The sequence below is a fragment of the Nycticebus coucang genome, chromosome 10 (genome assembly GCF_027406575.1).
Source record: "Nycticebus coucang isolate mNycCou1 chromosome 10, mNycCou1.pri, whole genome shotgun sequence".
In the NCBI taxonomy this organism is placed as follows: Eukaryota; Metazoa; Chordata; class Mammalia; order Primates; family Lorisidae; genus Nycticebus; species Nycticebus coucang.
The window spans coordinates 8054072-8067983 of NC_069789.1; the positions used below are offsets into that span (position 1 = coordinate 8054072).

At 36.1% G+C, this 13912-nt stretch overlaps 1 protein-coding gene across 13 annotated transcripts in view; it reads right to left on the bottom strand.

Annotated features, from left to right (window-relative positions):
* The window catches only part of CDC42BPA (CDC42 binding protein kinase alpha), a 302007-nt gene that overhangs the window by 124429 nt on the left and 163666 nt on the right, over positions 1-13912 (bottom strand). For all 13 annotated transcript variants that reach the window (XM_053605565.1, XM_053605564.1, XM_053605558.1 and 10 more), the window contains exons 10-11: positions 12914-13080; positions 6253-6375 (exon numbers count right to left, since the gene is read on the bottom strand). In XM_053605565.1, coding sequence (XP_053461540.1) covers positions 6253-6375; positions 12914-13080 — 290 coding nt within the window. The remainder of the gene's footprint in view (positions 1-6252; positions 6376-12913; positions 13081-13912) is intronic.

Below are 13912 nucleotides of genomic sequence, written 5' to 3' on the forward strand. Positions count from 1 at the left end.
TTTTTTTTTTTTTTTTAAACTATAGTCTGGCCCTCCAAAGGTCTGAGGGACAGTGAATTGGCCCCCTGTTTAAAAAGTTTGAGGACGCCTGCCCTAGCACAAATGGACTTAACAAACCTCTATGGAACATTTCATCCTAATAAAACTGAATATACATTCTTCTCATCAGCCCACAGATCATGCTCTGAAATTGATCATATCTTAGGACATATGTCTAACCTCAGCAAATTTAAAATAATAGAAATTATCCTTTGAATCTTCTCAGACCACCATGGAATAAAAGTTGAACTCAACAGCAACCGGAATCTTCATATTCAAACAAAGTCATGGAAACTAAATAATCTTAGGCTGAATGACAGCAGGGTCAAAGACGATATTAAGAAGGAAATCACCAAATTTTTGGAATTAAATGATAATGAAGACACAAATTATCAAAACCTGTGGGATACTGAAAGGCAGTCCTAAGAGGGAAATTTAAAGCATTGGAAGCCTTCATCAAGCAAACATAAAGAAAGGAAGCCAACAACTTAATGGATCACCTCAAGCAACTGGAAAAGAAAGGCTATTTCAAACCCAAACCCAGTAGAAAAAAAGAAATAACTAAAATTAGGACAGAAACAAATGAAATTGAAAATAAAAGAATCATTCAGAAGATCAACAAAATAAAAAGTTTTTGTTTTGAAAAGATTAATAAAATTGATAAACCTTTGGCCAACCTAACCAGAAACAGAAAAGTAAAATCTCTAATACCTATCAGAAATGATAAAGCAGAAATAATAACAGACACTCAAATTGAAAAAAATCCTCAATGATTACTACAAAAAACTCTATTCCCAGAAATATGAACATCTGAAAGAAATGGACCAATATCTGTAAGCATGCCACCTTCCTAGACTCCACCAGAAAGAATTAGCATCAACAATACAAAATCTCCCAAAAAAGAAAGGTCTGGGACCAGATGGCTTCACATCTGAATTCTATCAAACCTTTAAAGGGAAACTAGTACCTATATTATACAACCTTTCTAAAGCATAGAAAAAGAAGGAATACTTCCCAACACATTATATGAAGCAAATATCACCCTGATCCCCAAACCAGGAAAGGATCCAACAAAGAAAGTAAGTTATAAACCAATATCATTAATGAATATTGATGTGAAAATATTCAATAAGATCTTAGCAAGCAGAATCCAACAACACATCAAAAAATTTTTACACGATGAACAAATTGGTTTTATCCCAGGGTTACAAGGTTGGTTCAACATATGTAAATCTATAAATATAATATATCACATAAACAAAATAAAAAACAAAGACCATATGATTCTCTCAATTGATGCAGAAAAAGCTTTTGATAATATCCAGCATCCTTTCATGATCAGAACACTTAAGAATATAGGCATTAGAAGAGACATTTCTTAAATGGACAGAGGCCATCTAAAGTAAACCCAGTATCATATTGAATGGAGTAAAACTGAAAACATTTCCACTCAGATCAGGAACTAGGCAAGGATGCCCAATGTCTCCATTGCTATTCAACATTCTAATGGAAGTCTTAGCCATCACAATCAGGCAAGAGAAGGCAATCAATGGTATCCAAATAGAGTCAGAGGGGATCAAAATCTCACTCTTTGAAGATGATATGATCCTATACCTGGAAAATCCCAGGGACTCAACTTCAAAACTCTTAGAAGCAAACAAGGAATACAGCAGCCTCTCAGGATACAAAATCAACACTTACAGTAGCTTTTATATATGCCAACAATAGTCAAGCTGAAAATAGTCAAGGACTCTATTCCTTTTACTGTAGAGCCAAAGATGATGAAATATCTGGGAATTTACCTAAGAAAGGATGTGAAAGATCTCTCTAAAGAGAATTATGAAACTCTAAAAAAATAGCTGAAGATTTTAACAAATGGAAAAACAAATCATAGTCATGGGTGGGAAGGATCAACATTGTTAAAATGTCCGTATTACCCAAAGCAATCTACAGATTTAATGCAATCCCTATTAAAGCACCATTGTAATATTGTAAAGAGCTTGAAAAATTGTGCTTCATTTTATATGGAATCAGAAAAAAACCTTGAATAGTTAATACATTACTCAGAAATAAAAACAAATTAGGAGGTGTCACGTTACCAGATTTCAGGCTATACTGTAAGTCTATAGTGATAATCAAAACAGCATCGTACTGGCACAAAAACAGAGAGGTAGATCAATGGAACAGAAGAGAGAACCAAGAGATGAACCCAGCTACTTATCATCCTTTGCTCTTTGACAAGCCTATCAAAAACATTCAGTTGGAGAAAGACTCCCTATTTAACAAATGGTGCTGGATGAACTGCCTGGCAACCTGTAGAAGACTCAAACTGGACCCCCACCTTTCACCATTAACAAAAATTGATTCTCACTGCATAGAAGATTTAAACTTAATACATGAAACTATAAAAATACTAGAAGATAGTGCAAAGAAAACACTTGAAGAAATTAGCCTGTGAGATAATTTTATGAAGAGGACCCCCTGGGCAATTGAAGCAACACCAAAAATCCATTACTGGGATCTGATTGAACTAAAAAGCTTTTGCACAATTACGAGCACAGTAAGTAAAGCAAACAGACAACCTTCAGAATGGGAGATGATTTTTGCAGGTTATGCTTCTGACAAACATCTGATAACTGAATCCACAGAGAACTCAAACTAATCAATAAGAAAAGAACAAATAACTTCATTTCTATGTGGGCAAGAGACTTAAACAGAAACTTCTCTGATGAAGACAGGTGCATGGCCTACAAATACATAAAAAAAAGTTCATCATCTTTAATCATCAGAGAAATGCAAATCAAAACCACTTTGAGATATCATCTAACTCCAGTAAGATTAACCCACATAACAAAATCCCAAAACTACATATGTTGGTGTGGATGCATAGACAAGGGAACACTTCTACACTATTGGTGGGAATGCAAACTAATATGACCTTTTTGGAAAGAATTTGGAGAACACTCAATGAAAAGTAGACATACCGTTCCATCCTGCAGTTCCTCTACTAGGTATCTACCCAGATGATCAAAAATCACTTTACAACAAAGACATCTGAACCAGAATGTTTATTGCAGTCCAACTCATAACTGCCAGGACATGGAAACAGCCAAAGTGCCCACTGACCCATGAATGGACTAACAAATTGTGGTATATGTACACCATGGAATACTATGCAGCCATAAAAAGATGGAGACTTCACATCTTTTACGTTTACCTGGATGGAGTTGGAACATATTCTTCCTAGTAAAGTATCTCAAGAACGGAAAACAAGGTATCCAATGTACTCAATACTACTATGAAATCAATATATAATCACAAAATCAGCATGTGGCCCTAGGGCTGCAGGTTGGGCAACCCTGCAGGGACCATTCAGGCATTTACCACAAAACTTACAGTAACCCACACCCTATTTCCCAATATATACCACAAATTAATATGTTCTCCTGCTCTACGCTCCCTAACCTCTTAGTGTGTGACCTCCAAGCATGCCATGTACCCTACAAGTTGTACTTAACAACCTGAACTTTCAGTGTGTTTGTGTCATTGAAGCTGTGAAGCCACCCCAAATGGTCCTGACTCATGCAGGTAAATACCCTGCTCGTGCTCTTCTGTTCAGGCCTCCGGTGCCTTCTGTGGATAATAGCTACCAGCGAAGATGATAAAACAGGCAGCACCAAAAGAAAAAACCTAAAGACCAGTATATTTCATGTACATAGAAGCAAAAATCCTTAACAAAAATTAGAAACAGAATATGGCAATATATAATTCCATATCATGACCAAGTGGAGTTTATTCCAGGAATGCAAGGCTAGTTCAATATTTGAAAACTGACCACTATAATCCACCATATTAACAAGTTAATTAAAGAAAAAAAAAATCACGTTATCAACTGATACAGAAAAATCATCTGACAAAATTCAACACATATTAATGATTAAAGAAAAAAAAACCTTAGAAATACAGAAATGGAAGGGAACTTCTATTGAATCTTTCCACCTAAGAATGAGATGCTCAGCAAAAAATTCCCCAAAGAACATATTTTTAAAAACCTCTTATAACTATTGAGTTTGGTGATGTCACAGAAAATAAACATATAAAAATTGATTGTATTTCTATATATTCACAATGAAATTATTTGTCATTATTCTACATATAATGGGTTAGACATCAACACAGATTCCCTTTGTATATTGCCAAAACAGAACTGTAAATGGTAGCAAAATGTTTTAGGATTTAAAAATTAAATGTTACATAGAGCCAACGAAGAAGCTCACAGCTATTCTGGTGAGCTACACAATTATGAGATTGTTGATCTGAAAGTTTTATATTAATCCGGTCTGTTTCAGGATAGTTTTGAAATTAATAAACAAGCTTTCAAAAGGATACATTGTATCATAAGAAAATATAGACCTGAGACAGGCTTATGAGTAAATTTTCCAGATCTGTATTACCTCTTTGAAGATAAATCAGTAACCATCGTAGCTGGTCTCAAGTTCTGCTGCTTTTTTAGCATCACATAACTCTACATAGAGGTTTGGTGGCACTCTTATTATTTACTGTTGGTACCAAAGAAAAGTCAATGATTCTGCTTGTCATGTTCCTAATCTAACTTATTTTTAGAAAGATAATGTTACAGAAATTTGATAAAGAGGTATTTCTTAGGAAGAGAGCCTCTTTAAAACAACGGAAGAGATTAATAAATTATGCTCAAATTTAAGATCGCTATACGTATTTCATAGAAACAAAGTATTAACACGACATTTTTAAAAGTCCTTTTTATAAAAGACCCTTTATCAGATGATTTTCTTTTCCTCCACCTATTTTTGTCTAAAATTGCAGTTTCATAGCCGGGCGTTGTGGCGGGCGCCTGTAGTCCCAGCTGCTCGGGAGGCTGAGGCAAGAGAATCGCGGAAGCCCAAGAGTTAGAGGTTGCTGTGAGCCGTGTGACGCCACTGCACTCTACCCGAGGGCGGTACAGTGAGACTCTGTCTCCACAAAAAAAATAAAAATAAAAATAAAATTGCAGTTTCAGAGAGGCCTGACCCATTGTAAGCTAAAGTAATATCAACTTCTCTCTGTCTGTCCTCTTACATCATGTGATGCCTCTAAAACAAGCAAAAGGCTGCCATTTCACTTTGCTAAAAATCAGAGACTTTACATCAATCAATAAGACCTACTCATCAGCCAATAAGTCCTTTCTACCCCTGGACTTCTCTGACTCTCTTCCTTCCCTTCTACCTGCTTGCTTATTCTGCTCCAGCCACTCTATCCACTGTGTTTTACCTGAACACATGAAGCACATTCTGACATTAGGGCCTTTGCACTGGCTGCCTTCTGCCTGGAACATGTATAACCTAGATAAATGTACAGCCTCTTACCCTCTTCAAGTTTTTATTAATATGTCACCTTCTCGATCAGGTTTACACCTGTACAACAGTATTTAAGATGATAAAATTCCTCACGTCACACGTCTAACTCATTCTCCTTATTCTATTCTACTTTTAAACACTGGTTAAAAATGGTGACAGTGGTCACCTTCTAATACACTGAATCATTTACATAGTTACATATTTACTGTTTGTTTGTTATGTGTTCTCCACCCAGGCAAGGGTAAGGATTTTTGCATGTTTTGTTATTACATCCCAAAAGCCTAAAACAGCACCTGATACATAGTAAGGGCTTGGTAAACATTTGCTGAATAAATGCAATAAATAAATGACAGGATATAATAGGCCTATCAACAACTGTCAAATTTAATTTTAATCTCTGTAATACACTGTTCTTAACAAAGAAAATACATTTTCATAAGCCTTGATGCCTATATAGCTGCACTCCCCTTGTGGAGTGTCCTTCTTCCTCCCTCCTAATACCTATTGCCCTAATAATAAATATGCTTTTCCAGGCAAATCCAAACTCAACATCCAAAATTAACAAGATCTTCCAAAAAGGCAATCTTTGTTCAATTAAATCTGGGTTAGTTGTTCCTCCTGAGTACTCTCCATATACCTCACAGCCTTTTCACAAATATTGTAGTAACTATTTGTTTATCTATTTCCCAGACCAAAATGCTGAGTTCCTTGAGAGCAGGATCTGCTTATTTCTATTTATTTGCTTTTTCCTCACTGGCATATAATTCATACTGCATTAACACAGACAGGTACTCAATACATGTTTTTTGTGTGAATAAGCCATTTTTTAAAATCTATTTACCTGTTACTTGTTTCCTTAGTCTTTCGATTTCTTCGTTTAAGTTTTTTATTTCTACATCTTTGCTTGCTGTTAGTGGACCATCAACAGTCGAATACTGCAGAGCTTGGACAGTCTGTGTTGATTCTTAAAAAAAAAAAAGAATAAAAAAAGTCATACTATAAATTTTTATAACTAATAAGAATATATTTCTTTACACATAAATTCTTCTATAGTTCTATAGGCCAAAACATATACCCATTGACAAAAAGAATGTAAATGCACTAAAATTAAGTCATAAAAATTCCACTGTGCATGTCTTTGAAATTACAATATATGTAAGGAATAATTTCCCTTCTAATATGTGAGATTTCTGGTTTTAAATACTGTTGGTGTAGTTTGACAATGATTTAACTATCCACCCCCTTTGGTGTGAGCAGAGAACACATGATAATGAAAAATGTTGTCCGTCAGTCAGACGATGTATGAAGAACTGAATGGGGGGTTGTCAATACAAATATAGAGAGGTGTCAGCCTTCCAAATTTTACATCTGAAAGTTAAGGCCCATCCATAGATAGAGTTCTGACTTAAAGTATTTACCTAAAATAGTTAATTTATCTTTCGGTTTGAATCAAAAGATACTATTAAAGAAACCTTAACCTTATTGATGTTTATTCCCAGATATCACAAAGAGATATGGAAAAAAGAAAACTTGAAAACCATTTTGTATCAGAAATGAAACCACCCATTGTTCTAAAATAAGTTTTCAGTTATTTCCTAAATAATAAGGCTCTCTTTTTCCATAATTCTTTGTTAGTGCACATTAGTGACTGTTTTGTGTATGTGTGTGTACACGTGCATGTGTACATGTGTCATAATCTTTGTGTGCATGGCGGTCAACAGGAAACTGTAAATTTGAATTGAAGGTATGAGATATACTATACGCTGCATCTGATCCCTTTCTACACCCAATATGTATTTATTACACATTTCTTTTCCTTTGGGTTCAAAGCATGTAAAAAATGGTCCTTATATATTTACTATTTTTAAAGACATCTGAGTTGGGAATAGAAAACATGAAGATGTAAAAATACCCAATAGATATTAATAGGATCTATTTTTCCTCCTATACCCCATGTACTGCAGGGTATGAAGGTTGGGAAGGTATCTTTGCTCCTGATCAGGAGCTCCTGGTATCTCTCTCTTCCCTAAAACTCTTAGGTCTGCTAGACGTCCATTGGTTTATTGTAGTCACTTGTGTCCTCTATCTTCTCCTCTCCTTAAATAAGGGTTTTACCTGTTATTCTTTGTCCTTCTTTCCATTACTACTTCTTTTATTATTCTTATTGACTTTAACATCAAAATAGATAATTGATCTTACATTCTGGCTTCTCAGGAACACAAATCCCCTATGACAGACACCAACATCTATTATTTCTTCTTCCAAGACTCTGAACCAAATTCAGTCATCAGGCTACAATGTGCATAAGCCAAAGTGGTCCCAGTCAAAATACTGATTGGTTTAAGTTAATCATGGTAATACCATCCTAATTGCCAGTATTGGTCAAGGATTATGTGTATGACCCTATTTTAATAGTACTTTGAATTTAAATAGTACTTTGAGAAGCAGTCCACTATAGAATTTTTTTGAGAGGTTCTAATCTCCCATTTAGTAAGTGACGTATTAAATGAAATGAATCTTCCTTTTTATTGGTTTCCAAATGTGTGCAAACATGAAGATTAAACTTTGGCAATATTGTGGAATAATGTGGGGCAAGCCAAGAAAATAATAGAAACGTTTATCCCAATATTAGCACTGAAACCGTTTACCTCTGACTTCTAAAGTAAAAAAAAAAAAAATCTGTATTATTTAAGTATTCTCACACTTGCAGCTCAAAACAATCTAGCTGATAGAGTGCTCTCCATTGTAGCCAATGCATTTACTGGTCATATTCTAGACTAGTGGTTCTCTATTGCAGGTGGTACTATCACCTAATGTGAAGGACAGGTGAAAAGGGAAGTGAGCTGTTTGCACAGTGTACTAAGAGACTACAACAAGCATTTAAAAGCACCTGGAAACCAAGAATGAAAAACTACTGTCCCAAATGTTCGTATGTCACAGCCCACCACTGCCACCACTTGTCAGCACCTGGGACTGGCCAGGTCTCGGCTTGGCTTAACAGGTTCTGGACACGGACGGCAATGCTGTTATCTCACTCAGGAACAATTTCTCTTAGATGCCTGAGGGCTATCTACTTTAGCAGGAGAGAGAGAGGGTCTTAGAGTAAAGCAGTCTTAGAATAGACAGATCTTGGTCTTTAGTAGAGCTTGGTAATCTTCAGTAGAGAGATGTGCTAGTGTTCTGCAGGCAGGAGAGGAGTCAGAGTAGGGTCTGTGATAGAATGCGCATGCTCCCGACTGCCTTCTCCGCCAGCCTAATATAAGGCTGATCTCATGCCTCTCAACACCAGAGGTGTAGAGACTGCCAATTTACCACTGCTCTTATCTTGCGAGCTCTCATGCTTGTTAGGAGAGCTAAATCCCTCTCCACCAAGGTGTTCCATTATTGAGCTGTACAGGTATTTCCATAACTCTCCTCCTATCCACAGGCTATACGGGCAGCTACATTCATATTCACTTACTAAGAAATTATCCTAAGAAAATATCCTGGCCATTATCCATGACTATACATAATCTCTCTTATCTTTACTTATAGTGTGAATGTTCCTCACACTTTTCACTTTGTTCTCTTTATCTTCCATTGTACTTAGCCTGGAAGGCCCCAATCTTGGCTAATTCCTACTCTCCTCCTACTCTGTGATTTCACCCAACTAGCTGAAAATGGCTAAAGAAAATCCAGTCAGCTGGACGTGGTAGCTCATGCCTGTAATCCTGTCATTCTGGAAGGCCAAGGAAGGAGGACTGCTTTAGGTCAGGAGTTCAAGACCTGAGCAAGAGCAAGACCCCTATCTCTACCAAAAAAAACAAAAAAAACCTTAGCCAGGCATGGTGGCATTATCTACAGTCCCAGGTACTTGTGAGCCTGAGGCAGGAGGATCACTTGAGCCCAGGAGTTTTGAGGTTTCAGTGAGCTATGAGGATGATGCCACTGCAGTATATGTCAGGCAACAGAGTAAGACTCTGTCGGAAAAGAAAGAAGAAAAGGGAAGAGGGGAGGAGAGGAGGAAAGGAGAGAGAGGAGAGACATCCATCTAAAATTCATGATTACTAAACGTAAAGAGTCAGCAATGTCTGGTAATCCTGAAATATTTCCCTAGTCCATTTGTTATTGTCTAAACTGACCATTTTACATCTTGTCTTTGGTCAAATAGAACTAGACATCTACCTTCTTTACTCTCAGCTGATGACTCTAGTTAGTATCTATAATAGTTTGTATTTTATTTTTTGTCTATCTTCTCAGAGTAGAATGCAAATATCACAGGGAAAAATGTTTTGATCTTTATCAATTCATTTTTATATTCCCAGTCATGTGGAGAACAGTTAGTTCCTGATCATTGGTGTTTAATAAACAACTGAAAAATAAAAGAATCAGCTTAAAATGTTAACCTATGCCATTGCTATAAAACAGGTATTAAAACCAAAAGTCAACAATTTAACATTTTCATTGACTTCCTTTGTGAAAAATGATTCTAATCACATGTAAAAATACTCTCAAAGAACAAACTGAAGAATTTGAAACATAAATAAATAAATTCCCAAGATATAGGAATTTCTCATTTACAATAAGATGGATAGACTAGGTCATTGCTTTATTGATCCTATTACAAAAAGTAGAAATATAATACATAATTTGAAAAAAAAAAAAAATCATGGAGCTAGAAAAGTAAAAAGAACTAAGTGAAATAAACCAGAGATGAGTTAGCCACCCCAAGGTGAAAAAGCTGTTACAACTGCTTCTTACCTGGGAACCTTATTCCTTTCTCTGAGTGAACCTGGGCTTAAGCTTAGCCTGAATTGAGAGGTATTATGCTAGAGAAAAAAAACCATCAAAGTTTCTAAGGATGTGTGGGGCTGATAAAATAATTTGGAAAACTTAGGGTCCTTAAACATATAGTGTTTTTATCCCCATAGTATATGTGTGTGTGTGTATGTGTATATATATATATATATATATATATATTTTTTTTTTTTTTTTTTTTTTCTTGAGATAGGGCCTCACTCTATTCCTGAAGCTAAAGTTCTATGGTGTCAGTCTAGCTCACAGCAACCTCAAACTCCTGGGCTCAAGTGATCCTCCTGCCTCAGCCTCCTGAGTAGCTGGGACTACAGGTACCTGCCACAATACCCAGCAAAATCTCTACTTTTTGTCACACTCTTTGCTTGAGCTGGTCTCAAACTCTTGAGCTCAAGCTATCCCCCTGCCTTGGCCTCCCACAATGTTAGGATTATAGGCCTGAGCTACTGCGTCCAAACCCCATGGTCTATTTTATGTCATACAGGGGGCTGTATAAGAAGTTGAGAAGCTTATAATAATCAGATTGAAATTTTCTATGGTATTGGAGAACTGTAGAGACAGAGAAGCTTGAGCCTGCCTCAAATAGCCAATGTCACCATCAAGACATTTGCCAAGCTTAGAAGTGGTATAGAGTAGGATGCTGAAGGGAAGAATAAATTTCCCATAGTTTATGAATTGAGGGGAAAAAAGACTCACCTAGGTTCTATTTAGAGTCTCCCTTTCAACATTTGAAATCAGAGGTAGGGTGAGTCTAATTAAAACTGCAATTTAGTCTTGTCCAAGTTTTGATTTGGACTGAATAAAAAAGGAAATTTGTGATTGAATAAAAAAGGAAAATACCTCTCTGGAACAAAAAATATCAACTTCATTCTCTATTTTTATTCATGATATCTTTCACACAATAAAAATTATGAGACATATGGAAAAGCAGGAAAACAAGACCAATGGTCAAAAGGAAAAATAGTAATAGAGAGAGAGTCATGGGAAGCTGAGATGAGAGGATCGCTTGATCCCAGGAGTTTGAGAACAGCCTGGGCAGCATAGCACAGATCTTGTCTGTACAAAAAGAATATCTATTTGGTTCCCTTACAGTTTTCATTCTCCATTGAAATTTCCCGAACGTTTTTGTCTATCTTTTCCTTTATTTTCTTCAATACTTTAGTAATAGTTGTTGTAAGGTCTTTGTTTGCCAGTTACAACAAAAAGATAAGCAAAATAAAGCTAGCCAGTGTGGGGGTGCTTGTGTGTAGTCCTAGCTACTCAGGAGGCTGAGGCAGGAGGATCGCTTGAGCCCAGGAGTTTGAGGTTGCTGTGAGCTAGGCTGACACCATGGAACTTGACTCAAAGGTCAAAGAGTTAAAATTAAGAAGGTGAAATCAGCAAAGGAAACTGAGAAGGACTTGCTTATGAAGAAAAAGAACATCAAGGGCGGTGCCTGTAGCTCAGTGGGTAGGGTGCCGACCACATACACTGAGGCTGACAGGTTCAAAGCCCAGGCCAGCTAAACAACAATGACAACTGCAATCAAAAAACAGCTGGGCACTGTGGCGGGCGCCTGTCGTCCCAGCTACTTGGGAGGTTGAGGAAAGAGAAATGCTTGAGCCCGAGAGTTTGGGGTTGCTGTGAACTATGACGCCCCAGCACTCTACCCAGGGTGACAGCTTAAGACTCTGTCTCAAAAAAAAAAAAAAAAAAAATAGAGAGAAAAGAAAGAGAAAGAAAAAGAACAAGAACATCAAGAAAGTAAAATGCCCCAAAAGCAAAAAAAGGAAAGAAATATCAGGAGGAAGAAATGGCCAAATGGGTCAAATGCTGCTAATAGGTTAAAGATGAAGACAGAAATGATCATTGGAATTTTCAATACACAGCAGAAAAACAGGACAGGGAAAAAAGTAGGATTGCTGGGCATTAAGGGCTGGCCTGAGATTGGTGTTCATGAATTTAAAAGGATACAAGTCAGCAAGTGTTTGTTTTTAAGGCGGCTACCTTGAGCTGCACAGCTGTAAATTCAAAGTTAATATTTAAACAGGGTTGATTACCCTCAATGAATCCCCAACAATAAAAAAATAAATAAATAAATAAACAGGGTTGATATTCTGCTGGAGGAGTTTTACAAAGAGAAAGGGGAACAACAGATTTGAGGGTATTATGTAAGGGGATGTCTGACTATAGAATAAGAAATGAAGGTAAAAGAAAACAGTGAAATGGTGACTTGTAGGTACAGTGAAATTAAAGAAGTATTTGCTTGAAACTGAGATTAATGAAGGTTTAATGTACCAATCTCAAGATACACCTTACTAGCAATGGGATGGAGTGGATGAGATAGAGTGGAGAAGATCACAGAAGATGAAGAAGCAAGAACCTAAGGCAGACTCTTAAAAGGTTCACCTATGAGCAAGTATCGTAGCAAAGTCGTTAAAGTGTTATACTGGTGTGAACAAGTTTCCATTTTTCCTGGTAGTCCTATTTCCCTCTCCCCAGAGGTATTATTCTCACACTTTTATTTACATACAGGTTTTTTGTTTGCTATTACTTGTGTGATTTTACATAAACAGTATTATACTGTGTTCTGCATAATTTCTATAACTTGATTTTTCACCATTTAATAAAAGAAGTCATTCTTCTAAAGATAAAACCATCACTTGTAATAAACAATTCATAACACTGTCCACTTCAAAAAGAGAAATTTATCTTTAAAATATATTTACCTTGAAGTTTTCTGCTAAGTTCAAGTTTTTCTTGCTCAAGACGTTTAATTCTTCTTTCATAAGCTTCGGTTGCTAAGTTGTTATCTAGAGTCCTCTGAACATTAACATCAAGATCCAGTGAGGTAGGACCCGCTGTAACTCTTAAACAGCTCCTATCAGAGAGAACACTAAACAAAGAAAAAATATGGAGGTTCATACTATAAATAAAAAGTTTGAAGAATAAAGACAAGCTTTTAAAATTGTTCATTTAAAACACAAATTTAAATATCTAGTTTAAAAACAGTTTCTGAAAAAAATCATCAAAACTACTTTTTATAAGCATTTAAAAAAATTAAAACATGAATCCTCTAGTTATTCTCGATCTTCTGTGGTTCTATATAAATACTAGGATTATTTTTTCTATTTTTGTGAAGAATGCCATTTGTATTTTGGTTCTAGAGTCCTGTTTAAGTCCAGTGTTTATTCATTTTTCTGCTTCAATGATCCACTTGGTACTGTCAATGGACTGTTGAAATCCCTGACTATTAAGATATTGCTGTTTATTTCCTTGCTTAGATCTAAAAGAATTTGCTTTATGAAACTGGGAGCTTCCATTTAGGTATTATATATATATTTAGGATTATTATGCTTTCTTCTTGAATTGCTCCCTTTACCATTATATAATGACCTGTTTTGTCTTTTTTTACCTTTGTTATTTTTTTATTAAAAAAAATTTTTTTTGCAGTTTTTGGGCAGGGCCAGGTCTGAACCCACCACGTGGGGTATATGGGGCCGATCGATCCCCTACTCCTTTAAGCTGCCCTTTACCTTTGTTAATTTAAAGTCTATTTTATCTGATATGAGAATGGCTACACTTGCTGGCTTTTGGTTTCCATTTGTATGAAAGCTTTTTTTTCCATCCCATCACCCTAAGTCTGTGTGAGTCCTTTCAGGTTAGATGTGTTTCCTAGAAACAGCAGATATTTGGGTTTGTCTTTTCATCCATTCAGCCAGTATATG